The 27,373-nt window shown below is 42.5% G+C and overlaps 1 protein-coding gene across 1 annotated transcript in view; it reads right to left on the reverse strand.

Moving 5' to 3' along the window:
- Positions 1 to 27,373, reverse strand: part of mbd3a (methyl-CpG binding domain protein 3a) — a 62,488-nt gene that overhangs the window by 8,395 nt on the left and 26,720 nt on the right. Inside the window, exons 3-5 of the mRNA XM_034183316.1 lie at positions 19,267 to 19,404; positions 13,588 to 13,678; positions 13,293 to 13,470 (exon numbers count right to left, since the gene is read on the reverse strand). Coding sequence (XP_034039207.1) covers positions 13,293 to 13,470; positions 13,588 to 13,678; positions 19,267 to 19,404 — 407 coding nt within the window. The remainder of the gene's footprint in view (positions 1 to 13,292; positions 13,471 to 13,587; positions 13,679 to 19,266; positions 19,405 to 27,373) is intronic.

Consider the following 27,373-nt stretch of genomic DNA (forward strand, 5'->3'; position numbering starts at 1 on the left):
GAACGAATCCTGATGACAACCTCGATTCTTCCGTATTCCTGTTTGCGTTCCGTTTGATTGTTGTCCAACTTGTCCAACCTCTAGCCTCTACGTCTCTGACAGCGACGTACATGTGTGCGCACACATTGTCAAGACAATGCTCAAGAAATGATCACACGCTGGCACTTCGTTTTGATTTTGTTTTAAAGTGCCAAGGTCGGCCATTCGCTTCGTTTTTCTTTTGTTACACTCAACAAAAATATGAACGCAACACTTTTGGTTTTGCTCCCATTTTATATGAGATGAACTCAAAGATCTAAAACTTTTTCCACATACACAATATCACCATTTCCCTCAAATATTGTTCACAAACCAGTCTAAATCTGTGACAGTGAGCACTTCTCCTTTGCTGAGATAATCCATCCCACCTCACAGGTGTGCCATATCAAGATGCTGATTAGACACCATGATTAGTGCACAGGTGTGCCTTAGACTGCCCACAATAAAGGCCACTCTGAAAGGTGCAGTTTGTTTTATTGGGGGGGATACCAGTCAGTATCTGGTGTGACCACCATTTGCCTCATGCAGTGCAACACATCTCCTTCGCATAGAGTTGATCAGGTTGTCAATTGTGGCCTGTGGAATGTTGTTCCACTCCTCTTCAATGGCTGTGCGAAGTTGCTGGATACTGGCAGGAACTGGTACACGCTGTTGTATACGCCGGTCCAGAGCATCCCAAACATGCTCAATGGGTGACATGTCCGGTGAGTATGCTGGCCATGCAAGAACTAGGACATTTTCAGCTTCCAAGAATTGTGTACAGATCCTTGCAACATGGGGCCGTGCATTATCCTGCTGCAACATGAGGTGATGTTCTTGGATGTATGGCACAACAATGGGCCTCAGGATCTCATCACGGTGTCTCTGTGCATTCAAAATGTCATAAAAAAAAAATGCACCTGTGTTCTTCGTCCATAACAGACGCCTGCCCATACCATAACCCCACCACCACCATGGGCCACTCGATCCACAACACTGACATCAGAAAACCGCTCACCCACACAATGCCACACACGCTGTCTGCCATCTGCCCTGAACAGTGTGAACCGGGATTCATCCATGAAGAGAACACCTCTCCAACGTGCCAAACGCCAGCGAATGTGAGCATCTGCCCACTCAAGTCGGTTACGATGACGAACTGGAGTCAGGTCGAGACCCTGATGAGGACGACGAGCATGCAGATGAGCTTCCCTGAGACGGTTTCTGACAGTTTGTGCAGAAATTCTTTGGTTATGCAAACAGATTGTTTCAGCAGCTGTCCGAGTGGCTGGTTTCAGATGATCTTGGAGGTGAACATGCTGGATGTGGAGGTCCTGGGCTGGTGTGGTTACACGTGGTCTGCGGTTGTGAGGCTGGATGGATGTACTGCCAAATTCTCTGAAACGCCTTTGGAGACGGCTTATGGTAGAGAAATGAACATTCAATACACGAGCAACAGCTCTGGTTGACATTCCTGCTGTCAGCATGCCAATTGCACGCTCCCTCAAATCTTGCGACATCTGTGGCATTGTGCTGTGTGATAAAACCTCTACAAACCCCTGGAAAAATTATGGAATCACCGGTCTCGGAGGATGTTCATTCAGTTGTTTAATTTTGTAGAAAAAAGCAGATCACAGACATGACACAAAACTAAAGTCATTTCAAATGGCAACTTTCTGGCTTTAAGAAACACTATAAGAAATCAGGAAAAAAAATTGTGGCAGTCAGTAACGGTTACTTTTTTAGACCAAGCAGAGGGAAAAAAATATGGACTCACTCAATTCTGAGGAAAAAAATTATGGAATCATGAAAACAAAAGAACGCTCCAACACATCACTAGTATTTTGTTGCACCACCTCTGGCTTTTAGAACAGCTTGCAGTCTCTGAGGCATGGACTTAATGAGTGACAAACAGTAATCTTCATCAATCTGGTTCCAACTTTCTCTGATTGCTGTTGCCAGATCAGCTTTGCAGGTTGGAGCCTTGTCATGGACCATTTTCTTCAACTTCCACCAAAGATTTTCAATTGGATTAAGATCCGGACTATTTGCAGGCCATGACATGGACCCTATGTGTCTTTTTGCAAGGAATGTTTTCACAGTTTTTGCTCTATGGCAAGATGCATTATCATCATGAAAAATGATTTCATCATCCCCAAACATCCTTTCAATTGATGGGATAAGAAAAGTGTCCAAAATATCATGTAAACTTGTGCATTTATTGATGATGTAATGACAGCCATCTCCCCAGTGCCTTTACCTGACATGCAGCCCCATATCATCAATGACTGTGGAAATTATACATGTTCTCTTCAGGCAGTCATCTTTATAAGTCTCATTGGAATGGCACCAAACAAAAGTTCCAGCATCATCACCTTGCCCAATGCAGATTCGAGATTCATCACTGAATATGACTTTCATCCAGTCATCCACGGTCCACGATTGCTTTTCCTTAGCCCATTGTAACCTTGTTTTTTCTGTTTAGGTGTTAATGATGGCTTTCGTTTAGCTTTTCTGTATGTAAATCCCATTTCCTTTAGGCGGTTTCTTACAGTTCGGTCACAGACGTTGACTCCAGTTTCCTCCCATTCGTTCCTCATTTGTTTTGTTGTGCATTTTCGAATTTTGAGACATATTGCTTTAAGTTTTCTGTCTTGACGCTTTGATGTCTTCCTTGGTCTACCAGTATGTTTGCCTTTAACAACCTTCCCATGTTGTTTGTATTTGGTGCAGAGTTTAGACACAGCTGACTGTGAACAACCAACATCTTTTGCAACATTGCGTGATGATTTACCCTCTTTTAAGAGTCTGATAATCCTCTCCTTTGTTTCAATTGACATCTCTTGTGTTGGAGACATGATTCATGTCAGTCCACTTGGTGCAACAGCTCTCCAAGGTGTGATCACTCCTTTTTAGATGCAGACTAACGAGCAGATCTGATTTGATGCAGGTGTTAGTTTTGGGGATGAAAATTTACAGGGTGATTCCATAATTTATTCCTCAGAATTGAGTGAGTCCATATTTCTTCCCCTCTGCTTGGTCTAAAAAAGTAACCGTTACTGACTGCCACAATTATTTTTCCTGATTTCTTATAGTGTTTCTTAAAGCCAGAAAGTTGCCATTTGAAATGACTTTAGTTTTGTGTCATGTCTGTGATATGCTTTTTTTCTACAAAATTAAACAACTGAATGAACATCCTCCGAGGCCGGTGATTCCATAATTATTGCCAGGGGTTGTATACTGCCAGTTAAGAGCCCACCACTACATTTCAGTTCAACCAGCATGTCTAGTCATTTCCTTTCTTTTCTCTGAGTCATTTCTTGCTTCTGCTCAGAGCCTCTCTCAAACGTCTCCTTCATGTCTTTACTCTAGTTGAGTTTAACTTCCCTTTTAGCTTGTACTGCTTCCATGAAACCTCTGAAGGGGGGGATCTCTTCACTACAACTTCCCATCTTGTATATATCCTGCACAAGTGACTTCTACCAACTTACTGACTCACTTCCTATACAAAATATCTTGGGAATACTCCAATGCATCACCCCTGAAGCAGACACAATCATATTCCAAACTTTTTACTTTTGTCCCCATTATCACGCCATACTCTTACAACAGCACTGAATGCAGCATTGTGTGCTCACAGTGTGCATGTGTATTTATGTCAGTGGTATAACAAATGTTACAAAGCTATAATGTATCTGCTAACATCTGAAATAATGTATTCTTCTGAAGAGTGTGGCGCATCTTTCATGGGATTATGGATGTATATTTCCAGAGGAGTTTAAAGAGGTCAGGAAATGGGGAGTCTTTGAACTGCACACATACTGACTGCAGGGCTGCCACGATTAATCAATTAGTCATGAGTACATCGACTCATGACTAATTGATTAACTGTCAAAATTGTCGGTCACCAATTTAATAATCAGTATCATCGTTTATTATTTTATTTCGCTTAAAAAATAAGCTTTTTCTCTTAAAACTGCCACTGTACCTTTTATGCTGCCTTTCTGTCCTTGACACACATGCGCAGTAGTGGTAATAGGGGTCAGCCGTGCTTCCAGTGGAAAAGTTATACCCACACAATATCATAGCTAGTCAGCAACAGAGCTCAAAAGTTCGGGAGCATTTTAACCAAATTAAAGAGAAAAATGTGTAATGCAAAATCTGCAAGGCAAAACTTGCCTTCCACAGCAATACAACGGTGATGCATGAGCATCTGAGAAGGAAACACATTGTGGCTGATGCTGATGAAGAGGAACAGTTGTCTCGGCAAGGTAATCCTCAAGTTAGCTGCTAACATTAACGTCTATAGTGAGCTACTTACTTGGCGTATTGCATGCTTGCCACCTTTCTCCATTGAGGACGTCAAGGATTTTTTCATATTTGGTCTCATGGTACCAGGACTGGTACTTTCTGGCTTATGTGCTACCCTGATCTATCAGAAAATTGGCAAGACGGCAGCATCAAGAACCACGGCCCCTCGCTTGTCCATCATGATTAACGAGGTGGGCAAGGCATTGCATTCTCAGACTGTGATGACTCTTGAACTCAGACGCAAATTGGATGACATCTTGGAGCAGATGCGTGCCTTGCAGATGAAGTTGAAGATTTCGGAGGCCGGGGAATATTCTTAATTCATGAGTGGGAATATTCTTAATTCATAATTGGGATTTGGTTGTTCAAGTGGAACTGTAAAAAGTGTTTTTCACTGCTCAAACCACAACATGGCAGGCCTGATCAAGCCTGAAGGACAAATTGCCCGACTGTTTTCCTCCAGAGGAATGTCTTCAGGCCTTGGTGATTATTTGGCTCCTTTCTTATCTCAACCCACAAAGACAATAAACTGTTTTTCATAGGACTGAAGCATGCTCCACTCCCTCTCCCCACCCCCCTCCTACCCCCATCACACACCCCCCCACTCCGGTGGGGCGACTCCAGTTGCAGCGGCTACCACACACTCACGTCGCCTCAATTTGGATAATGGACTGTTTCAAGTTTAGTGCACATAAACAATGTCAAATGTATATGTGTTGTCCTAATTCCGATGTGTGCCATTATTACAGTAAACAAGTAATAATTGTGGATTAATTGCGGTTTGTCTGTGGTAATGTGAGTGTGGACATAATCTCGTTGTTGTTGCACTTGTAATGACAATGACAATAAATCTCATCCATCCATCCATCTTCTAATGAGTAGCAACATGGGAGCCTCTAAACAACTCTCAAATGACCTGAAAACAAAGATTGTTCAACATCATGGTTTAGGGGAAGGATACAAAAAGCTATCTCAGAGATTTCAGCTGTCAGTTTCCACTGTGAGGAACATACTGAGGAAATGGAAGACCACAGGCACAGTACTAGTTAAAGCCCAAAGTGGCAGGCCAAGAAAAATTCTCAGATAAGCTGAAGCGAAGGATGGTGAGAACAGTCATAGTCAACCCACAGACCTGCTTCAAAGACCTACAACATGATCTTGCTGCAGATAGTGTCTCTGTGCATCGTTCAACTATACAGTGCATTCTGCGTAAAGAGATGCCGTATGGTGTGTAATGCAGAGGAAGCCTTTTCTGTGTACACGCCACAGTCACTTGAGGTATGCTAAAGCACATTTGGACAAGCCAGCTTCACTTTGGAATAAGGTGCTGTGGACTGATGAAACTAAAATTGAATTAGGTGGACATAACAAGGGGCACTATGCATGGCTGAAAAAGAACACAGCATAACAAGGGGCACTATGCATGGCTGAAAAAGAACACAGCATTCCAACAAAAATGCTTGCTACCTACAGTAAAATTTGGAGGTGGTTCCATCATGTGTGGGGCTGTGTGGCCAGTACAGGTAGTGGGAATCTTGTTAAAGTTGAGGGTCACATGGATTCCAATCAATATCAGCAGATTCTTGAGAACAATATTCATGAATCAGTGACAAAGTTGAAGTTGCGCCGGGGCTGGATCTTTCAACAAGATAACAACCCTAAACACTGCTCAAAATCTACTAAAGTATTCAGGCAGAGGAACAAGTACAATGTTCTGGACTGGCAATCTCAGTCCCCAGACCTGAATATTATTGAAAATCTGTGGTGTGATTTTAAGCGGGCTGTCCATGCTCGGAAACCAACAAACCTGAGATGTTTTGTAATGAAGACTGGTCCAAAATACCTTCAAACAGAATCCAGACTCTCATTAAAAGCTATAGGAAACGTTTAGAGGCTGAAATTTCTGCAAAAGGAGGAGCTACTAAATATTGACGTATTTTTTCTATTGAGGTGCCCAAATTGATGCACTTGCCTAATTTTGTTTAAAGAATTATTGCACACTTTCTGTAAATCCTATAAACTTCATTTCACTTCTCAGATGTCACTGTGTTTGTCTGCTATATGATATATTTAACTGAAATTATCAGGGGTGCCCAAACCTTTACATACTGTACCCACAGTGAAGCAATCTTGAACATGTCAGTGACTGACATGAGACCCCCATCCATTGGTGGTGATCAAAGTTTCAAAGAGATGATCAAGCAGTTCAACCCAGAATACCATGATAACTACCCACCATGCCGATCTCACTTCACCACAATGATTGAAAAGAAACATGATACAACCTTTGAGAAGGTCTCGGTCTCTCTCTCTCTCTCTCTGTGCATGAATGTATTAAAACAACACTGCCAACAATAACACATAGTAAAATAAATAATTAATGAAATAACCACTGCATGCTGGTGCGATCAACTGCAATTTATGTGCGAGCTGATTAGTTGAGTAATCGCAAAAATAAATGGTGACTAGTTGATTATCAAAATAATTGTTTGTGGCAGCCCTAACAGACCACTGCTGTTGTGAAAGTGTCGTGACACGGACCCACAACAGGGGGCGTTAATGAACGGACAATGGATAAGCCAAAAGTAACAATTTAATGTTGTGAATCGCACAACGACGTACAGACAATAACAATATGGTGGACTGTCAATCATACACCAGGTGACGTGTGGGCAGGCTCGACGATAGAAGACGCCTGGCGAGAGAAGAGCCGATCCCACACAGCTTCCACCACCAACGGAGCTGAAGAACACCGGAGCCGCCAAGCCCTGCGCCCCAGGTGGCCGCTGTCTTCAGCAGTCAGACCCGGTACTGCTGGCAGAAAACAGAGACAGTCCTGATGAGTGTGAGTTCGCACACTCAGTAATCCCACAGTCAGTGTTTAGTTAGGAGGGAGCACCTCCACCTCCAATCACACACTCGTGCAGCTCCTGTTTCACCACTTATCTGGTTTGGGGTGTGAGGCGAAGCCGTCGCTGATCACACCAAACGCCAATCCCACAGATAAGGACACACCAGGAAAACGGCTGCAAAGAAGTTCAGATTAATACTCAATGTTTTGAGTCAGCAGAGAAAATTACCTGAATGGTAGCTGATTTCTCGGCGGGGAGGTGGAGTTGCAGTCCGGCCTTTATGGTGGTGGTGATGAGTAGTGGATGAGTGACAGCTGGTATGGATGATGTGTGACAGCTGTCACTCCTGGTCGCTCCGACGCCCTCTCCTGCTTGAAGCCCGCACTTCAAGCAGGGCGCCATCTTGTGGTGGTGGGCCAGCAGTACCTCCTCTTCGGCGGCCCACACAACACACTGCATTCACTTCACAAATAACACATTGCATTCTATTTTAATTTCTTAGATTTTGGCCTGGCATCATCAAAATAACAGAGCTGCCAATCCACACTCAAGCAGACATTTATTACAGGAGACACTGACGAAATAATAATGCCATGTATCCGAATAAAACAGATACATGGTGTGTGCGGTTCCTTAACAATATGCAACAAATACTCCATACAGCCTATGCTCAAAGCTCAGTACACCCCACTGTGCATCTCTCTGAGCTATACTAAGCTCTAAAACACACAGCTACTGCACACGATCGCTGCCAGCTCAGCTCAATGAAATCACTATGTCCCAAACAGACAATATGCATTATATTTTAATTTCAGCCGTCGGTAATTTTAACTTTGTATCAATGTGACTGTGCAGCCAAATCCATATTCAAACAGAAAGGATTTCATTAAAGATGCAGTAAAGAAATAAAAACCAAAGCAGTCTATAAAATTAAAGTAACAGACGTATATCACCACCTATCTGCACAGATTACAATTGGATTGTTCACTATTGCAAATCACAATGTGTCACAACTTCAGTTTTTTTTTTAACATTTTCAAAACCTTTACAATGGGTTACAATAGTCTGCAATGGTTCGTTCATCACAGATTACTCATGAGAGCGTGCCCCTTGGGTAACTAAATTTTTCTTAGTCACTATAGTAACCAATCGGGTAACAAAAATCAGCAATGAGAGATCTGTTCAAAAACTCAGTGGTTTCTCTGGCCCAGCATCAAAGAACCTATGTGGAGTAGGTATGGACCAGGTTCTTGTGTCACAGTTCCGCAGTTTAAAAATGTGGTTCCAAAACCATTAATATTTCCCATTCAGCAGTATGAACTCCATAAGCAAGCCTGAAGTCATTCCATACAGTTCAGTCAGTGACCTTAAAGTAGCTAACACGCAGTGTTCAGTTTACCTCCAAAGTCATAAATCAAGACTGGGAATGAAGTCACACCCAAAGTAAACATTTTCCTGTTTCCACACAACACCACAAGTCAGAAAATAAGATGGACACCTCCAGGATTTTGGAATACAGAGTACTACAAAACTATGCAGCCCACCAAAGAGACCTAATGGTCAAGGACGTAAATATAAGCATAAGTTACTTATGATACATTAGTATTTTATTTTACCCTTTAGTTTGCAGCTTGGTGCACCAGTTATTGTTGTCAACAACATCTGCCTAGTTAGCCAGTATTAGCGGCACCAGTTGATAAACAACACACCGTGCTGTATTTCATGCATGAAAACACCTTATGCTTGGATTGTCAACTTTGGGTATGTTTTCACTGAAACAGTCGAGTTGGAATTACAACTTCAGGAGGCATTTCAATCAATACGACCTACTTGTTACTGGGTAATTATGACCTCAGAGGATAACCTCAACGCACCATAAAACTCGTGTGTCATGGCTGGTGTAGTATGGCAATATTTTAGCTATAAAAAAAATCAAAATAAAAAAGGAGGGACTAAACCTTAGAAGAGGAAAGCCACCTAACATGGAAAACATGCTTTTCAAAAGTGACTGAAACTGGAGGAGGAGCACCTATAGCAGTTTGCTGGATCCAAGATAAGGTTTTAAATTTATCTTCAGCAATAACTGGGTAGGTGGGTCCACTGGCGATATTAGTGAAATAAATGCTCTATGCTGGCTAAAGAGGCAGATAACTTGGCAAACCAATAGGCTAATTAGTGTTAGCTTGCTTTTGCCTCTGTCACTCACTTTGAATGAATGATGATTTATTGTCATTACAAGTGCAACAAAATTATCTTCACAACCAATTACCTCAGAAATACAGCAATTAATCCACAATTATTACTGTGAACGTAATAATGGCACACATCAGAATTAAAACAACCACACATATACATTTGATTTGTTTATGTACGCTAAACTTTGAAGCAGTCCGTCATCCGAATTGAGGCCAAGTGAGTGCAGGCCGCAGCAGAACCCCTCGCAGCCGAGCTTTGGGGCATAGTTTGGCATAGCTTTTTGGTTAAAATAAAAAGCAAAATGACACAAAGTTTAAAAAGCTGTTTCATAATCCTTGGTTTTAAAAAAAATAAATGCCTGGGCTTTTAATCAAGGAAATACGATCTCCACTTTCCTCGAAATGGCGAGTGTCAGTGCTGAACTTCATTTCGTACCTCTGCTGCGACTGGGCACACCCAGACTGCTCTGTCTGGTGCATACGAGGAGTTTTTAATGGAAATGCATTGCAATGGGGCAGTACATTTTGTCCGATGTGAGTGAAAATAAGTTACAAAATCCGCTATATACAGTGTTTATTACATGCTAAACGAGACGAAAGCATTAGGACTTTTGCTTTTGCTCGCTGAGTGTGTGTATCTGGTTTATACAATGACTGTTTAGGTGAGTTTTACTTTACCATTTTTGAGCTGACACAGTGCAAAACAAAAATACAGTAATACACCTGTGAAGTAAGAGACACTGTGTAGTATATTTTATATGCAGTCGCATATTCAACAATAGTAGTGCAGGCAATTCTGAATTAATGGGAAAAAAAGTTTCCCCAAAACAACTCATGAATACATAAGTTGTTTTGGGGAATTTTGTAAGATAAAAAAGCTTGAATGTATTACTGTGTACATCCGTATTGTTTTCAATAGACATTCGAAACTGTCTAACTTGGAATTTCCAAGTCATCATGAACACAGCATTAGTATGAAGCTGTTAGCAGACCTGGAAGTCACAGCTTCAACACCAAACAGCACTGACACCACTCTGTGACTTTCTGAAAGCAGTAAAGCTTCAATTGTTTCAGGTAACGCCCACCTGGAAGAAGAAAAAGTTGCAGTTCCTTCACTGGCAGCTTAAGGTTGGCTCCAAAAACAAGTAGGCTCCCATTCCAAGTCCATGTTAAAATGACCAACTTTAGAGCACAAATAAACATATTTACAGCCTGGTACCTAAAACGGTATTGGTCTCTCATTATACACACTTTCCCCCTCCATGACAATTGTATGGGGGGAAGAGGTGTGTGTGAATATTTTTCTAACTTCTTAGTTTAAGATGTTTTATGCATAAAGTTATGCATAATTTAGCCATGGTTGTTTAGAGTGACAGCGGCTGAGACCAGTGACTCTGCCTCTCATTACAAACACTTGGAACAAGATGGCTTGTTGTGTGGAGAGATGTCTCAAAGGATCATCTGAGATGTCCCTGCTGCAACAGTCATGTTGAGTGAGGTTCTTGTTGTATTGTTGTATTTTATGTTGTATGTTAACTGCATTAGCACTTTTAGCCCCTATTGATAGCTTAACCTGTTAAATCTCGTTAATGCATAATTACTGAGAAAATAAGCAGCTCCTAACTTTTTATGTCCACACCAAAGCAGACCGTGAGAACCACCATGCAATCCCACAAATTTAAAAAAAAAAAAAAAAAACACACGTGAATCAAGGTTAGCCTGTTAGCTTAGCTGGTTTGGATTCAAAAGGCAGGGGCATTTTCAGACTTCTTTTGCCAGGCAACAGAGCCACCCACACACCATCTCTTTATCCTTTTATGGGTTCATCGTGACGCAGACAAAGTCAGTGCTGCCGCTGCTGCCTTTGCGACGACACCCAGCTATGGGCTGTTCCGGGGAGAAAGCCGATGGGTGAAGACAAGCAGGCTTTATGTCCTTGCTTGCAGCATCGGTGCTATGCAGTTGTGTGTAAACTGGATGAGGCAATAACAGCACTGTTGTATCAATTCCAATGGCACTTTTTAGTATTGATTTGTATCAAAGTATTGATTGATTTTTTTTTTTTTTTGAGTGCATCAACACTGAAATGTGTCTGTGGAGATGTGTAATATCATTAACAGTGTATCAGGGTTTGTTTTTGCAGTTATTTTATCAAAAACCTCGCAGACACCCATGTCTTGTGTGGAGCTGAGAAAAAAATGCAGGACAATCCTCACTGCAATACTTCACTGATCTGGGTTTTATGTGGCCAGAAGGCAGCTTCTTCAATAAACAACAAATGAAGCCCAGTTGGAGTTTGTAAAATGCCTTTCCCAACTCCAGCAGGCTGTCGCCTCAGACTAACAGAAAACATTCTCCAGAGCAGCAACTGCTACACACAGATTGGTTAATCATCACGTAAGTCCTGACTCTGCAAACTGTCAATTGAATTTACCAAAGGTGTACTCCAACAAGGTATAGAAACATCTAAAAATCAATGCATCTCACTCAGTATTACTATGATAGCAAACAGAATGAAATTTTATGTCAATATTTTTGTTTTTATTTTTTACAAAACATGACATGTTCTGAATGCAATCATATTTAAGACTTAGTTAAACAAGTACAACATGATACGCAAGCAGGTATTGTGGCAAATTATGCCATGAAAGCAAAGTGTGTCTATGATTATGCAGTTTTATATTTGTAGAAGCTAATGTAAACAAAAGTAAATTTGTGATTAAAGGTGTTCATTTTCCACGATGTTGTAGGCGCCCAGGTTTTTTTTGTTTTTTTTTTTAAATGAAATGGGTGTTGGTTCTAGTTTTTTTTTTTTTTTTTTGCATGCTGAGAATTGGCTAGACGTTTGTTTAAGCAAAGCAGAATAAAATAATAATAATAATCCAAGATTTGTAATAATTTTTTATCTAAAATAAAAGCCAATACTTGATCCAATTTAAGTTAAAGTTAAATATGATACAAACGTCATATTCCATTATTTTGTGTTGTATTTCATGTCATTTGATGTTATACATAGGTCATAAACAATGTTTAAAAGGTTAAAAACACATTAATATTGGATGAATATAGCATTTGCTGTTGTGCTCAAAAACTTACACACAGTATGTTTAATCTGTGAACAGCAGAGAGCTCCATCATACACACTGGCACCACGAGACAGAGTGTAAATCTACATCTTTTTTTTCTTTTTTTTTTTTTTTATGAAATGTTTTTGAATTGGTTTATGGCTCTTGTCATTCGCACTGGATGAATTTACTCTGTAGCATGATTTTTTTTTTTTGACGAGTCAGACCATCTTCAATATTTTGTAAATTTTAAGTTTGTTTGATTTTTGCACAAATATAGCATCATAAAGCTTCACTCTGTACAGATTAGTAATCATCGTAGGCAGCATCTCTATTTGGCGAACATCCCATCTATGAAATCTTGCACCAATTCATATAAAATATCAAATTAATAATAATGGTCTTTATTAAGAGCACACACAGCGCAGAATGATCTCAGACTGGAACAGTGACTCAACACAAATATGGATCAGTACACATTGGCTTTTTGGTTCATAGTTTGGAAGACAAAAGCAAATTAGCCAATTACATTTATTCTTCCAGATTTTCTGGATCGAGTGATGCAGGCCGGTTCGCTGTTGTATGCCATCTACTCTAAGTGCACCTTACACAGTCTATTCTCACACACAGAGCAGGTTGACCCCACTTCCTGCCAAAAGGACAGCGGCAGTGAGGAGAAAAACAAAACTGAGAATGCACATCACTCTAGGGGCCACGGTACATATTATATATTGTGTCCAGCCTTGTTGATTTTGTGTCAGGATGATGTTCGCACAAATGGTTAAGGTATTGTTCAATCTTGCAGTAAAGCAACTACATCTGTGATGTGTGTGCATGTGAGGCCAGCCTACCTAATATCATCATCGGTCACCATGAAGGCCTTGCAGAGAGGTTGTGCTGTGTTGAGCCAGACTCCTGGATTTTTCTCCACTGCAGCGGTAAGCTGTCCAGTGACAGGAGCAGAGCTGGTGTGCAGGGCACTGGCAATGGCAGAAAGCAGTGTTTTGTCCGAAGACGCTGGTCCAACACCTGAGGAGACATCAAAAAAGGAATGTACAGGTCAAGTTCACAGGAAATTCGTGTGTAGAATTATACATCGCTGTCATGTTGTTGTTTTTTTTCTATTTATTTTTTTAAAGACCTCACCCTGTAAGCCTTTGGGAAGATCCATGGTTTTCACCAGCTCCTCTGCAATATCAAATGCACTTAAGCCACTCAGCTTTCTCTCCCAGAATAACTGAATGTTGAAACAAACCAAAAAACAGGAATTAAACTGGCTAAAAACCAAGAGTCATTTCATTAAGCATTAGTTTACGACCAACAGTACATAAATGACAGAAAAAGGTTGCCACAGTAAGGGATATCACGAGAGCAGATACTACAGGACTAAGTTGAACTGTGTCATTACTAAGGATAGGTACAGAAATCCAGTATCAAATGTGCTCTGGGACTATTAAAGACCGGATAAGCTCAGACTGTTAACAGCACAGCTTTTGGTACTAGAAGACGGGGGAATTTTATTGTCGTATTTTCAATGTATTACTTAGTCTCACCCACCATGGGCAGAGTCCTGCACAATACTAAATATAATATTAAAACTCATTTTCCTTTTGGATTCTCCAGCAAGTGATGTTATAGTCATTATTAACTAGATACGAGTGGCAATTGAGAAGTTTTGAGCCTGACCGAGAGAAAGTATGCATTTTTTGCATTATAAGAAAGCAACACTTCTTGAGAACATGTGAAATTTTGACTCACTGGGTGCAATGTTGAGAAATGTTGGTTTCTCAGAATGCAAAAGATGGAGAACTGCGCGTGGCTTTTTCTGGGTCAGACTCAAAACATCTCAATGCCTCTTGTATACAGAACAACTCCAAATCAACTAAAACTTACAGTAGTACAATTACTGTAGATTTCTCTTTGTCTATTGGGTGCCTTGATCATGCAATTGTATTCTATGTGTTTACTAAATACTATTTATCAATGTCTAATTAAGGCCATGTTTTTGTTGTCAAAACCAGTGGTTCCCAACCCTGGGACTCAGAGACCCCTTAATCTGCACATTTGCCATCTCTCCGTCCCACCAAAAGCTAATCAGCTGATTGGGGGGGGGGGGGGGGGGGCACAGTGACTTAGTGGTTAGCACTGGTACCTCATAGCAAGAAGGTTGTGGGATCGCTTCCCACCCTTTCTGTGTGAAGTTTGCATGTTGTCCCCATGTCTGCATGGGTTTTATCTGGGCACTCCACTTTCCTCCCACAGTCAAAAAACATATTTAGGGTCTGCTCCTTTCTCTGCTCCTGACCAAGGCAGCGTATCTACATCTGGAGCTGGTCCCCGGCTACTGGACTGTGGCAAATCACTGTTCCTAGCGATTGGATTGTGTCTAACTATAATTAGGATGCTTTAAATGCAGAGGACAATTTTCATTGTATATATGTAAAATGACAATAAAGGCTCTTCTTCTTCTAGGTGTGCTCAACATTACTGGCTCTAAACAGACACCTGAATGAGCTCGGCAGCTTTTGGCAGAGAAGGGAGTGGTTAACAAAGTGCAAGACAAACGGCTCCTGAGAACCACGGTTAGGAACCACTGATTTAAATACCACCTCTATTTTCATTAAATAAATATTTTTACCATGGTATCAAATTTGGCACTGAGAATCATGTAGTTTCACTGGTATCATTATCAGCAACTAATTTTTTTTGGTTTTGGGCTGTACATTAACTGTTTGTGTTAGCTGATTCAATCCCAAGCAAGTGCTGAGTGTCTCAGTGCTCTTGAGCAAGATTCTGACACTGTGTCCCAATTCAGAGGCTGCACCCTTTTAAGGCAGCTTACGTCATAAGGGGCACGACTAGGCTATCCCATTACAAAGACTGCTTGTGAGGCAGCCAATGTTTGCAGCTTTCTTCCTCCAAAAACAAGAGACAACATGTGTATCCTTCGCAGCACAAACAATCCCACGAGTAAGAAGTGAGAAGGGCCACTGAAAGACTTAGAGCCTGACCCAGAAAAAGTAGGGCATGGTTCTCCATCTTTTGCATTCTGAGGAACCAATATTTCTCATTATTATATGGCTACCACAGTACGCGCGCACTGATTGGCTGAGTTCCAGTCTGATATTTTCCCATATCAGACCGTTACCATGACAATCGGTCCAGATCGCGTATCAGATTTGCGACTTTGTTTACAATTTTCATGGCACAAAATAAAACAAAACAAAATGCAAACAAAGAAATTATGAGCGATGAAGAGGACCATTCTCTGAGCGAATTTTATTACACTGACAAGTTTGAATTGGAGGAATTAACAGCAAACGAGCTCGAAGTGGACATGCAAAATGACGATCAACAAGATGAAAACACAGCTCCACTGTCCCAGCTTTTTTGAAATGTGTTGCAGGCATCCATTTCAAAATTAGCAAATATTTGCACAAAAACAATAAAGTTTATCAGTCTGAACATTAAATATCTTGTCTTTATGGTGTATTTAATTTAATATAAGTTGAAGAAGATTTGCAAAGCATTGTTTTCTGTTTTTATTTAGATTTTACACAACATCCCAACTTCATTGGAATTGGGGTCGTACATAAGTATTCACACCCTTTGCGCAATACTTTGTTGATGCACCTTTGGCAGCAATTACAGCCTTAAGAATTCTTGAATATGATTCCACAAGCTTTGTGCATCTATCTTTACACAGCACATCTCAACCTCCATCAGGTTGGATGGGAAGCGCTGGTGCACAGCCATTTTCTCTCCAGCGATGTTCAATCAGATTCAGGTCTGGGCTCTGGCTGGGCCACTCAAGGACTTTCACAGAGTTGTCCTGAAGCCACTCCTTTGATATCTTGGCTGTGTACTTAGGGTCACTGTCCTGCTGAAAGATGAACATTCACCCCAGTTTAAGGTCAAGAGCGCTCTGGAGCAGGTTTTCATCCAGGATGTCTCTGTACATTGCTGAATTCGTCTTTTCCTTAATCCTGCTGCTGAAAAACATCCCCACAGGATGATGCTGCCACCACCATGCTTCACTGTAGGGATGGTGCCTGGCTTCCTCCAAACATGATGCCTGCCATTCACACCAAAGAATTCAATCACTGTCTCATCAGACCAGATAATTTTGTTTCTCATGGTCAGAGTTCTTCAGGTGCCTTTTGGCAAACTCCAGGTGGGCTGCCATGTGTCTTTTACTAAGGAGTGGCTTCTGTCTGGCCACTCTACCATAAAGCCCTGATTGGTGGATTGCTGCAGAGATGGTTGTTCTTCTGGAAGGTTCTCCTCTCTCCACACAGGAATGCTGGAGCTCTGGCAGAGTGACCACTGAGTTCTTGGACACTTCCCTGGCTAAGGCCCTTCCTCCCCCAATCACTCAGTTACATGGGCGGCCAGTGCTTACGAAGAGTCCTGGTGGATCCAAACTTCTTCCGTTTACGGACAATGGAGGCCACTCTGCTCAATGGGTTCTTCAAAGTAGCAGAAATGTTTCTCTACCCTTCCCTAGATTTGTGCCTCGAGACAATCCTGTCTTGGAGGTCGACAGACAATTCCTTTGACTTCATGCTTTCTTTGTTCACTGACATGCACCTTCAACTGTGGGACCTTATATGTAGACAGGTTTGTGCCTTTCCAAACCATGTCCAATCAACTGAACTTACCCCAGGTGGACTCCAATTAAGCTGTAGAAACATCTCAAGGATGATCACTGGAAACAGGATGCACCTGAGCTAACCTTTGAGCTTCATGGCAAAGGCTGTGAATACTTAGGTACACGTACATTTCTTAGTTATTTTTAATAAGTCAAAGAAAAAAAAAAATCACATTATGGGATATTGCGTGTAGAATTTTGAGGAAAAAATTAATTTCATCCATTTTGGAATAAGGCTGTATCATAACAAAAAGCGGACAAAAGTGAAGCGCTGTGAATACTTTCAGGAGGCATTGCACAGGGCTGTGAAATGAAAATTGTGAAATCCGAGGAAAATTTGCAGGGGCTCTGGGGGGGTGCAGCTCCCCAGGAGCCGGGGTCTAGGGCCCTGTGGGGCCCCAGAATTAAATTTTTTATCTAATGATACTTTTTCAGCATCTCCTGGAAGAACAAATCTCAAAATTAGTGGATATTTAAATGACCCTATATTCAACCTTTTATTTGACCTGTCAATGATGATGTTGAAATAACAGAATATGACGTGGAAGTAGGACCTGGAATGATTTTCCTTTTAATTGTAAACCAAATTATGCATTAACTCAGAACAATTAAACTACATGAAATTTATGAAGACTGAAAAGCTTGTTACAGCATTTCAACCAAATCATGGTAAAATATTATTAACATACCTTATAGTAAAAAGTCACTTATATTCTTGTGTAAATTCATGCAGCCTAAATCCATTCAAAGCCACAATGTCTTTTTTTACAATGAAAGAAAGTCTAGATTAGTAAAAAAAAGTCACATAATCTTGTCTAAAATCCTGTTTGAACAGCAGAATGTTTAATTTTCAGGGAGAGAAAAATTCTTACCGTGTTTTCCTGAGAGGGCACAGTTCACTTTTCCTGTTTCTTTTATCTTTCAGGTGTTTTGATGAAGCCAGCGACAATTCCACGGATTCTTCTCCTTATAAGACTTTTTCAAACAGTCTTTCTCGGTCAGTGACAGTGACACAGACTTGCTGCACAATTCTTCTTTTAAAAACTTGAAAGCTCTAAAAGTTTGGGATGTCCACATGCTTTTAGCTTAAGCGTCGCACAGGAGCCACACAGCGTCACCGCAGCAACCAACCAGTCCCACTTTACGACAACTGTCGTAACAGCTACACTTTGAGTGGCATTTTTCCTCCGTGAAACTCCGCCGATCCGAGGAAACTGATTTGTATCTGTAACACAAAGATCAGTGTCCGCGGACTTATAAAACTTACACGATGTCGTAAAAAAAGAGAACGCTTTGCAATAAGCATTTTAAAAACTCAGTGATGTTCACGATTAAAGAGTACATCGCTAAGACCCCCCCCCCCCTCCCCATGATGAAATCCGCGGAATCCCGCGGAGTTTTCACAGCCCTGATTGTATATGCTGGATGCCCTTCCTGACGTAACTCCATATTATATGAAGTGTGGGGTAGGGGTGGTGTTGAACAAACAATCCCATGAGTCGTTGCAAGATTTCACGTCCCCCAAGACAAAAATGTTGGCCACCACCCCACTCAGTCTGGCCTGTTTCGGGTTTTTTCCTCAAAAAACAAAACAACAACAACAACAACAACAAAAAAAAACAGAGTTTTCCTCCTTACCACTGTTGCCTATATACTTGCTCAGGGGGGTCGGTAAGGTTAGACCTTGACCTTGTAAAGTGCTTTGGGGCAACTATGTTGTAATCCGGTACCAAATGTGGCAATAATTGAAATTGCAAATAATAATAATAATAATAAAAAATAAGGACAACTTTAGGTTATACGTGTACAATTGTAAGTAAGTAATATTTACAATTAAAATATAAAGAAGTACTCAAAAATTCTGACTAAATTACAGATTACAGCCACTACGCTAGATTGGTGTGTGAAACTGTCAATGTCTCCAGGTGACATGTAATTTAATGATGCAATAGCAAAATGCTCCGTGGGCTAGACAGTCTCATTTCCTGTGCTGTGTCTGAAGGGCTGAAGCCTGAAGAGGTTTGTGGGACACAGCCCTTAGATGGCTGTAGACCCTGAAATGGGATGCAGCCTGAATCACAAAACAGCTATACCTCAAGATATGCCAACTCCACTCACAGAATAAGCAGTCCACTACAGCAATACAACATCAGAAATTCAACCCTGTCATCTACCTGTTTTGGTTGGTCCACAGCCTTCTGAGGATCCGTCTTCACCTTGTTGTTTGGATGATTTGTTACCTTGGTCACTGGTTGTTTGAAGATGGAAGCAGTCTGTCGAACTGGTAGTGTTGTGTTTAAATCAGGTTTGGCCTTAAAAAACACATGACATCATACGGTTATAATCTGGCTTCAAGTGAGACAATCTGAGCTACATTAATTAATTTTCTTTGCATTAAAAGAAGAAAATAACTGATGTAAACGTGATAACTGAATCTGATGTATTTAGGAACAATAAACAAAGTGAAGCGGATCCTGTGATCGAAAATAAGGGTTTTAATAATGCCTGTGCTGAAGGTCTAGGACTATCATAAGTGGGGCATCAAGCTCAAACCCATCAGACCATCACTGAAAGGCAACTGCTCCAACAACAGGTTCTGAATACCAACTGTGCGCATTATAATATCCAGCAACCCAATTGACATTTGACAGCATATTGACAGCATACCATGAATAACCTTTTGCTTCCTTTTTAGTGCATCAAGGAAAGTATGCAGACTGTGATTACTGCTGCAAAGAAAAAAATAATTAAAGGGCTCTGCAATTGGCTGTAATGGTTAAATGTGTGCTGTTCAAACATCATGAATTACTACCCATACAAGTACACAATTGTAATCATTGCTGGTTTTCAGTGTGGTCAGGGCAGGGCAGGCCTGGGAGCATGTGATGGGGTGGTGTGTCACAAAACATGGATTAATAGCAGCTCTGTAAATGTTGTCCTGGTGTACACTGATCTATTATAGCAGCTCCAGGTGAAGTGCATTTTATGAATGGTGTGCATCAGGAAGAATCAGCTGCTCCAAATGCAGCCAGGCGAGAGATACTCGGCAAAAATCAGCTGTGATGTACTGTTAATTGGCCCATTACAGTAAATCAGTAAACCTTTTATGCTGGCTGCCTTTCCTTATGCCAACTTTACATTACATGGAGAATGGGCAGAGGTGGTTTGAACCCGGAACCTTCCACTCTGGAAGCAAGCACGCTAACCACTTGGCCACCATACTGCCCTAAATAAAGGGCAAATAATGTATTGAGAGCAGACACCTTAAAAAATGGAACATAAAATATGTATCCTACTCCATCCATTACAACGTTATGCTGTAAACATCACAATATGACAATTAGTAGACATTACCCAACTACAGTAAACGAGAGTTACAAATGAAACTAAGGTTCTATGAATTCCGGATGACCGCCAGAGGGCGGTGCTTAGCACCTGAATAACTATATGTGCGCAAGCACAGAGAGATCGAGAACATATACCAACAAAGTCACGCCATTGGATGTGACCTGGATGACGTCACTGGTTGTCTTTATATGCCAGAAGTACCCAGCGCTTGCTTCTTTTCGGAAGGAACTCGCAAGAATCTGAGTGACAAGCAACTCTGGCAGTTATCCGGAATTCATAGAACCTTAGTTACATTCATAACTCTCGTTCTATTTCATTCCTACTGACCGCCAGAGGGCGGTGCTTAGCACCTGGATGACTTAATACCAACAAGGTCACACTCACATAACAACAGCAGTGGGGAGTGGAGGCAGACAACACTGCTGTAGTCACCGCAGGAGGAGTGGCCACATTCAGTCTGTAATAGCGGGCAAAGGTACAGGACGAAGCCCACGTAGAACTGGCAGTGAACGGAGTGTACCTCTGCAGGATTCGGACAGGGGGGACTGCGCAAGCCACACCTGACATCTAGTGATGGTAAGGGTCGACATCAGTCTGCCAACCTCCCGGGACATATAAACAAAAGTTTGGAGTGAGGCATCACTAAGACTTTGAGTAGCATCATCAACCTCTGCCTCCCTCAAAGACTTTGAGAGGGCAAGGGCTAAATGGGACAGTGAGTTGCCTAGGTGACCAATGCGAGCAGCTATGTCATAGCTCTTGGTGAGGAGGTCATCAGTGACCCTACACTGAGGTCATGGGCAGCGGGCATCCAGCCGACCAGCATTTGCTGGAGCCACAACCAGGTTCGCAATAATGCTGTCAACGGAGGGCATACGGTTCAGACCATACTGAGCCGAATCACACATAGAGCTAAGGGCTTTGAGTCCTGAGATAGATGGGTCGATGATTTGGGGTCTGCCCAACATCGGTGGAGCTCCTCGATGTATGGTTGCGAAGCCGGAACATTGAACTCAAGCTTCTGAGTGACTTTGAAAAAGGCACTTGAAGTGATGGTTTTCACGGGGGGATTGTCGACCCCGAGCCTGGATAAAGCCAACTGAACAGTTTGCTTGACAAAGGATAGTCCAGGTCCGGTTTGCGGCAGGGACTCTGCCTCAGAGGTGTGAGAGCCCACCAATGAATGGCTTGGAGAGAGACCCCTCTCATCCTGATCCTCCACACCGTTTGTATCACTTGCCATGTACAAGGAATCAGTCACAGCAATAGACATGGCATCTTCTTCCTGCTGAGTAACTACATCGGTCTGATCAGCCTCATTAGGGACAACAGGAACTGTTACAGCGTTCCTAGGCTGTAGATTCAGAAGTAAGGACTTAATCTGCGCAAACTCAGAAGTCAATGTTTCAACCTTTTCAGCCAAAGCATGGTCATGAGTAACCTTCTTAGCAGAAGGGGTCCCTGCATGTGGGCGTTTCCGGATCTTTGGTTCCTTCCTGGGGCTGGAGACCAAAGTCCCACTGGGCATCCCACTTTCCAATGCCGCAAGTCTAGCAGACCTCTTTGCCAGTGGCATACTGGCACAATTAAGGCAGGCATCGTCAGTCAGGGCTTCTCTCAGGTGTCCGATCCCAAGAGATGAGGGGCAAAACATATGTCCATCTCTTGGGCTCAAAGGAGCCAAACAAGTGCTACAACCATGCAACAAAGGCCCTGACATCATTGTGAACTGTGTGCAGATGGCTAACACAAGCCCTGATGGTTACAGATAGCAATACAAAGCGTGAATCACACGCAGTGTGAATACTAACACAAGGCACGGAGTGAGAATCACTCACAGCCACATTCGTAACACAAGGCATGGAGCGTGAATCACTCGCAGCGTAAATGCTAATACAAGGCACGGGCATGAATTACTCACAGCCACAGCCGTAACCCAAGGTACGGAGTGTGAACTGCTCACAGCCACAGCTGTAACCCAAGGCACAGAGCGTGAATCACTCACAGCTGTAACACAAGGCACGGAGCGCGAATCACTTGCAGCATAAATGCTAATACAAGGCACGGGCGTGAATTACTCACAGCCACAGCTGTAACACAAGGCACAGAGCGCGAATTGCTCACAGCCACAGCCCTAACCCAAGGCAGGGAGCGTGAATCACTCACAGCCATAAAACAAGGCACGGAGCGTGAATTGCTCACAGCCACAGCCGTAACACAAGGCAGGGAGCGTGAATCACTCGCAGTGTAAGAAGTAATACAAGGCACGGACCGTGAATCACTCACAGTCACAGTAACAACACGATTCACACAGCAGAAATACTCACAGCCAAAGTGCTAAATCACACATCATCGACAACAGCAGCTGCTAGCGGAGCTGTTGAACTTAGTAAAATGGCAGCAGTGCAGACGAGAGTACTTCAAGGAGTTGAAAAACACTCACGGCAAGCCCAACACAGTATACTATACTAGTTCTGATACACACGCGACCACGTAGTTAACGGGGTTGGCGACACAAGCTAAACAAGTAGCCAGCCTTCGTTGAAACAACACAGCTAAAGGCTTAGCGGCTAGCAGCTACTGACTTCAACTGTGCACAGAAGAAAATACCAATCAGGGCAGCGGCGAAGGGCGCGCCCCCGGCGAGGAAGGTGTACCCATGACAGGTGAATCAAAGAATACAAAACGGTGAAGCCATTTCTCGCAGCCTCTGGAGGACGTGTGCAGTGCACATAGCTCCAACCGAAAGTGGTTTGTGAGGCTACAAGCGAGAGCGGCAATCGTAGATGAATGCCTACTCAACCTCTTCAGAATGCGAGAATATAGAAAAGAAGCGAGTGCTGGATATGTCTGGCATATAAAGACAACCAGTGACGTCACCCAGGTTACATCCAATGGCGTGACTTTGTTGGTATATATTCTCGACCTTTCGGTGCTTGTGCACATGTAGTTATCCAGGTGCTAAGCACCGCCCTCTGGTGGTCAGTAGGACTGAAATAGAAACTCACCTAAACAATCATCATATAAACCGGATACTCACAATCATCAAGTTCCAATGTTTTTGTATGGTTTTCCATGCAATAAACACCGTATATACCGGATTTTCACTCACAGTGGGCAAAACATCCCGCCTGATCGCAATGTATTTCCATTAAAAACCCCTCACGTGTACTGGACAGAGCAGTCTGGACGTGCCCAGTAACCGAGGTACAAAATGAAGTTCAGCAGCGACACTCGCCGATTCGAGGAAAGTGGGTACCATATATATGCTTGATTAAAAACCCCGGCATTTTTTTTTTCAAATCGTGCTCAGACCCGGTGCCTAAATGAGGCAGGCGATTATACACTGTTTCGTAGTTGTGAATCTTGTGCCATGTCGCGGTCCGTGATTCACGCAAGAGGTCAGTTTCAGCAGAGTTCCGGTGTCGCCAACTGAACGGTCCCGCCTTAAAAAAAAAAAAAAATCGTCCCGCCCTGCTTTCACTGCGCATGCGTCATTTTGGAGCGTCAGCATCGTCATTTCTAAGCGTCAGCTGCAATCCACCAATTATCACCTCATTTCTGCTTAAAACTGCACTCCAGTCGTCATCTATCTCAGTGACAGATAACTGAAGCTTTTGTACAACAATCATTTCCACATAAATTCAGTATTACTTCGTGATAAAAGATGGTGGACCAATCAGAGCACATCTGACGTGCAGCTGCACCTTCGTCATTTCAGTACGTCAGTTCCAAAATTAGGTAATTATTGCCTCGTTTCTGCTTAAAACTGACTTTAGAATGATTTAAGAGGTTTTACTTTGTCATCTGATGGTTAATAATCACATTATTCCCTTTGATTGAGAGTCAGTCTCAGACGTGCTGCTGTGGTCCCAAATAACACATGCGCAGTGAAGGCAGGTAGGACCAATTTGGGGGTGGGGGGGGGGGGACCACTCGGCCTGCAACACCGGTTCAGGGCACGATATAAACAAACCTTGTGAAGTATGGACAACAAGACAACATTGGGGCACGGCAGAGGTCCATCATCGGTGCTACACTTCCTCGAGATAACCCACTCAACTTGGGAGAACGTGTCGTCATCATAATCGCCCGTGAACTCACTGGATCAATGCCATCCACATCCTTGCTAGCCAATGTTTACATGTGCTGTGAGACGCCGGAACTCTGCTGGCGCTGCTTTGCATTCTGGGAAGCACAGGGGGGCCACCAGTGGGATTATGGGAAACGCTAAAGTACTAAATTAACAAAATTCTGCTTTCTGCCTGCTCTGTAAAATAATGTTAAGCTTCACACATATCCCTGGCTGTGGTGAACCAAAGACGACTGCTTTAGCCCTCTGTGCAGCTGCAAACCCTCTCCGGAACCCGGTTGAATCGACAGACACCGCAAGGGCTGCGATCGGTCAATTTTTCCCATTTCACTTCTTCCTCTCTAGTCATATCTCAAAAAGGTTTTGCTGTGCGCATGGTGATATTACATTTCGATCATGGATGAAATAGGAGCGTTTGGCAGAAGTGCAACACTGAGTCAGAAAAAGACGCTCAGGGGGAGTCACGTGGGCACCGCGAGCGGAATGGCAGCTGGCTAGGGACTCTCCGTCTTTCGACATTTTATTTTGACTAATACTGAAAGTGTGCGGCTCATTTTCGAAGTGATTTACAGTGTCGTATGTGTGGAAACAGTGGTTTTCACTTTTGTTGAGAAAATCAGCTCGAATTTACCATGGCTTCCAAGCAAAAGGGGAAGAATACCTGCAGCGCTCCGCTGAATGAAGCTGAAGCGTTACCTAGCCTAGCCCCCATAGCACCTTCGCAGCAACAATGTGAGAGTGAAGGGACCCTGTTCGCCGAGGTGATCAAAATAAGCAGTACTCTACAGACTGTCGCTTCCAATGTCTCATCTATAAAGCAGAAGTTGGATGATTTGACAAACACTGTCACAGCCATGCAGGAAGGAGTGGCGGAGGCCGAGATACGCATATCGAGCCTCGAAGATGCGCACGATAAGCTGCAGATGACAGAGAGCAAGAGAGACAAGCTAGTAGAGTCAATGTGGGATTGCATTCAGGCCCTTGAAAACTACAGCAAGAGGAATAATGTGAGAGTGGTGGGCTTAAAAGAGACTGTTGGTGTGGATGGGACACTTTTGAGTTGTGTTAAGAAGTTGCTTGTGGAGGGGCTGGGGGTGAACGCAGCTCACCTTGAGTTCGAGATGGAGCGGGTTTGTTTTCTGCGACAGTCAGCCAGACAGAAAGTGATCATCACCACGAAAGAGAAGCGCGGGTTTGAGTGGGAGGGCTGCCGTCTGTCTGTGTTCCCGGACATGTCCAGAGAGCTGGCGGAGAGGAGGAAGAGTTTCACTGTGGTGAAGCGCAAACTGCAGCAGCATCATGTGAAGTACACACTTGCATTCCCAGCGACGCTGAGAGTGAAGTGGAAGGGGAGGAATATGAGCTTCACTTCTGCGGTAGCAGCGGAAAAGTTTTTCGGAAAGGATGAGGATGACGGCACGACAGCGACAGATTAGATGCACCAGGAGCCACACACAACATGCCGTTATGAATATGTCGGAGGAGGAGCAGACCCAGACAACCAAGGAGGAAGAGAGCGGCACCTTTCACGGACCCGATAACGTTTTGTTCTAGGTTTGACTGCTTCTAGTTCACGTGTTCTGAAGTTATGGTGCAGAACGATTTGCAATTTGTTGTCAGAATTGCAATGTTACAAATGTTCTTTTTTCACGTTAAGGTTTCTCTTTTTCTTTTTTTTGGCTGGTGGCACACTATGGGGTGGGATTTGTATGTAATATATCTGGGATTACAGGTTACGTATTATTATATTTATTCCAGCAATGACTGGAAAATGCATTAAAATAATGTTTTGGAATATTAATGGAAGTGGAAATCCTGAAAATAGGCGTAAAGTGTGGGCTTATTTAAAATCAAATCAGGCAGACATAGTATTCTTACAAGAGACTCATTTGAACAAAGGGGAAGAGTCCAAATTTAAAACAGGATGGGCTGGTCATATATTTCATAGCTCATATTCAAGTGCTCGCAATGGAGTCATGATCCTAATTAGAAGAAATATTCACTTTAAATTGGTTAAAGAGTCCAAGGACACAGAGGGAAGAGTCATATGTGTTCAGGCATTGATAGAGGGCATAATGATGACACTGTGCAATATCTATGCACCAAATAAGGAGGATCCCCAATTTTTCCATGATGTAAATAGAATTTTGGGGGAGATGGAGGGACAAATTATACTAGCTGGGGATTTTAATGAAGCTTTGGACCCCTGCCTTGACCCAAGTAAATATAAGGTGCCGCTTAGTAATAAGGGCAGAGAGGCAGTTTTCATGATGACAGAGGATATGGGTTTGACAGATGCATGGAGGCTCATTAATCCATGTAAAAGAGAGTATACATTTTACTCTCATTGTCACAAGTCATTTTTGAGATTGAATATGTTTTTGGTTTCAAACTCCCTACTAAATTGTGTAGCAAGTTGCTCCATTAAAACTATTGCACTTACTGACCATGCAGCTGTGGAACTCTGTCTGGAACTGGGAGTCGAGGAGAGGAGGAGTTCTAGATGGAGAATGAACGTCTCACTATTTCAGGACAAGTGTTTTAAGGCGGCGCTAGGTGAGGACCTCAAACACTTTTTTGAAACAAATACAGGTAGTACAAAATATATTGACAGTGTGTGGGAGGCGTCAAAAGCTTACATTAGGGGGAAGCTGATAGCACATGGCTCAAAAAAGAAAAAAGAAAGCCTGCACAGAATTAAAGAACTGGAAAAAGAAATCAAAATTAAGGAAATTAAACTAGCTGAACAATATACTGAACCACTCTATTGTGAAATTTGTGAATTGAAATTTCAATTGAATAAAATTTACAATAAAAAAGTAGTGTTAGGTTATGACGCC

Source organism: Thalassophryne amazonica, chromosome 12 (assembly GCF_902500255.1).
Source record: "Thalassophryne amazonica chromosome 12, fThaAma1.1, whole genome shotgun sequence".
NCBI lineage: Eukaryota > Metazoa > Chordata > Actinopteri > Batrachoidiformes > Batrachoididae > Thalassophryne > Thalassophryne amazonica.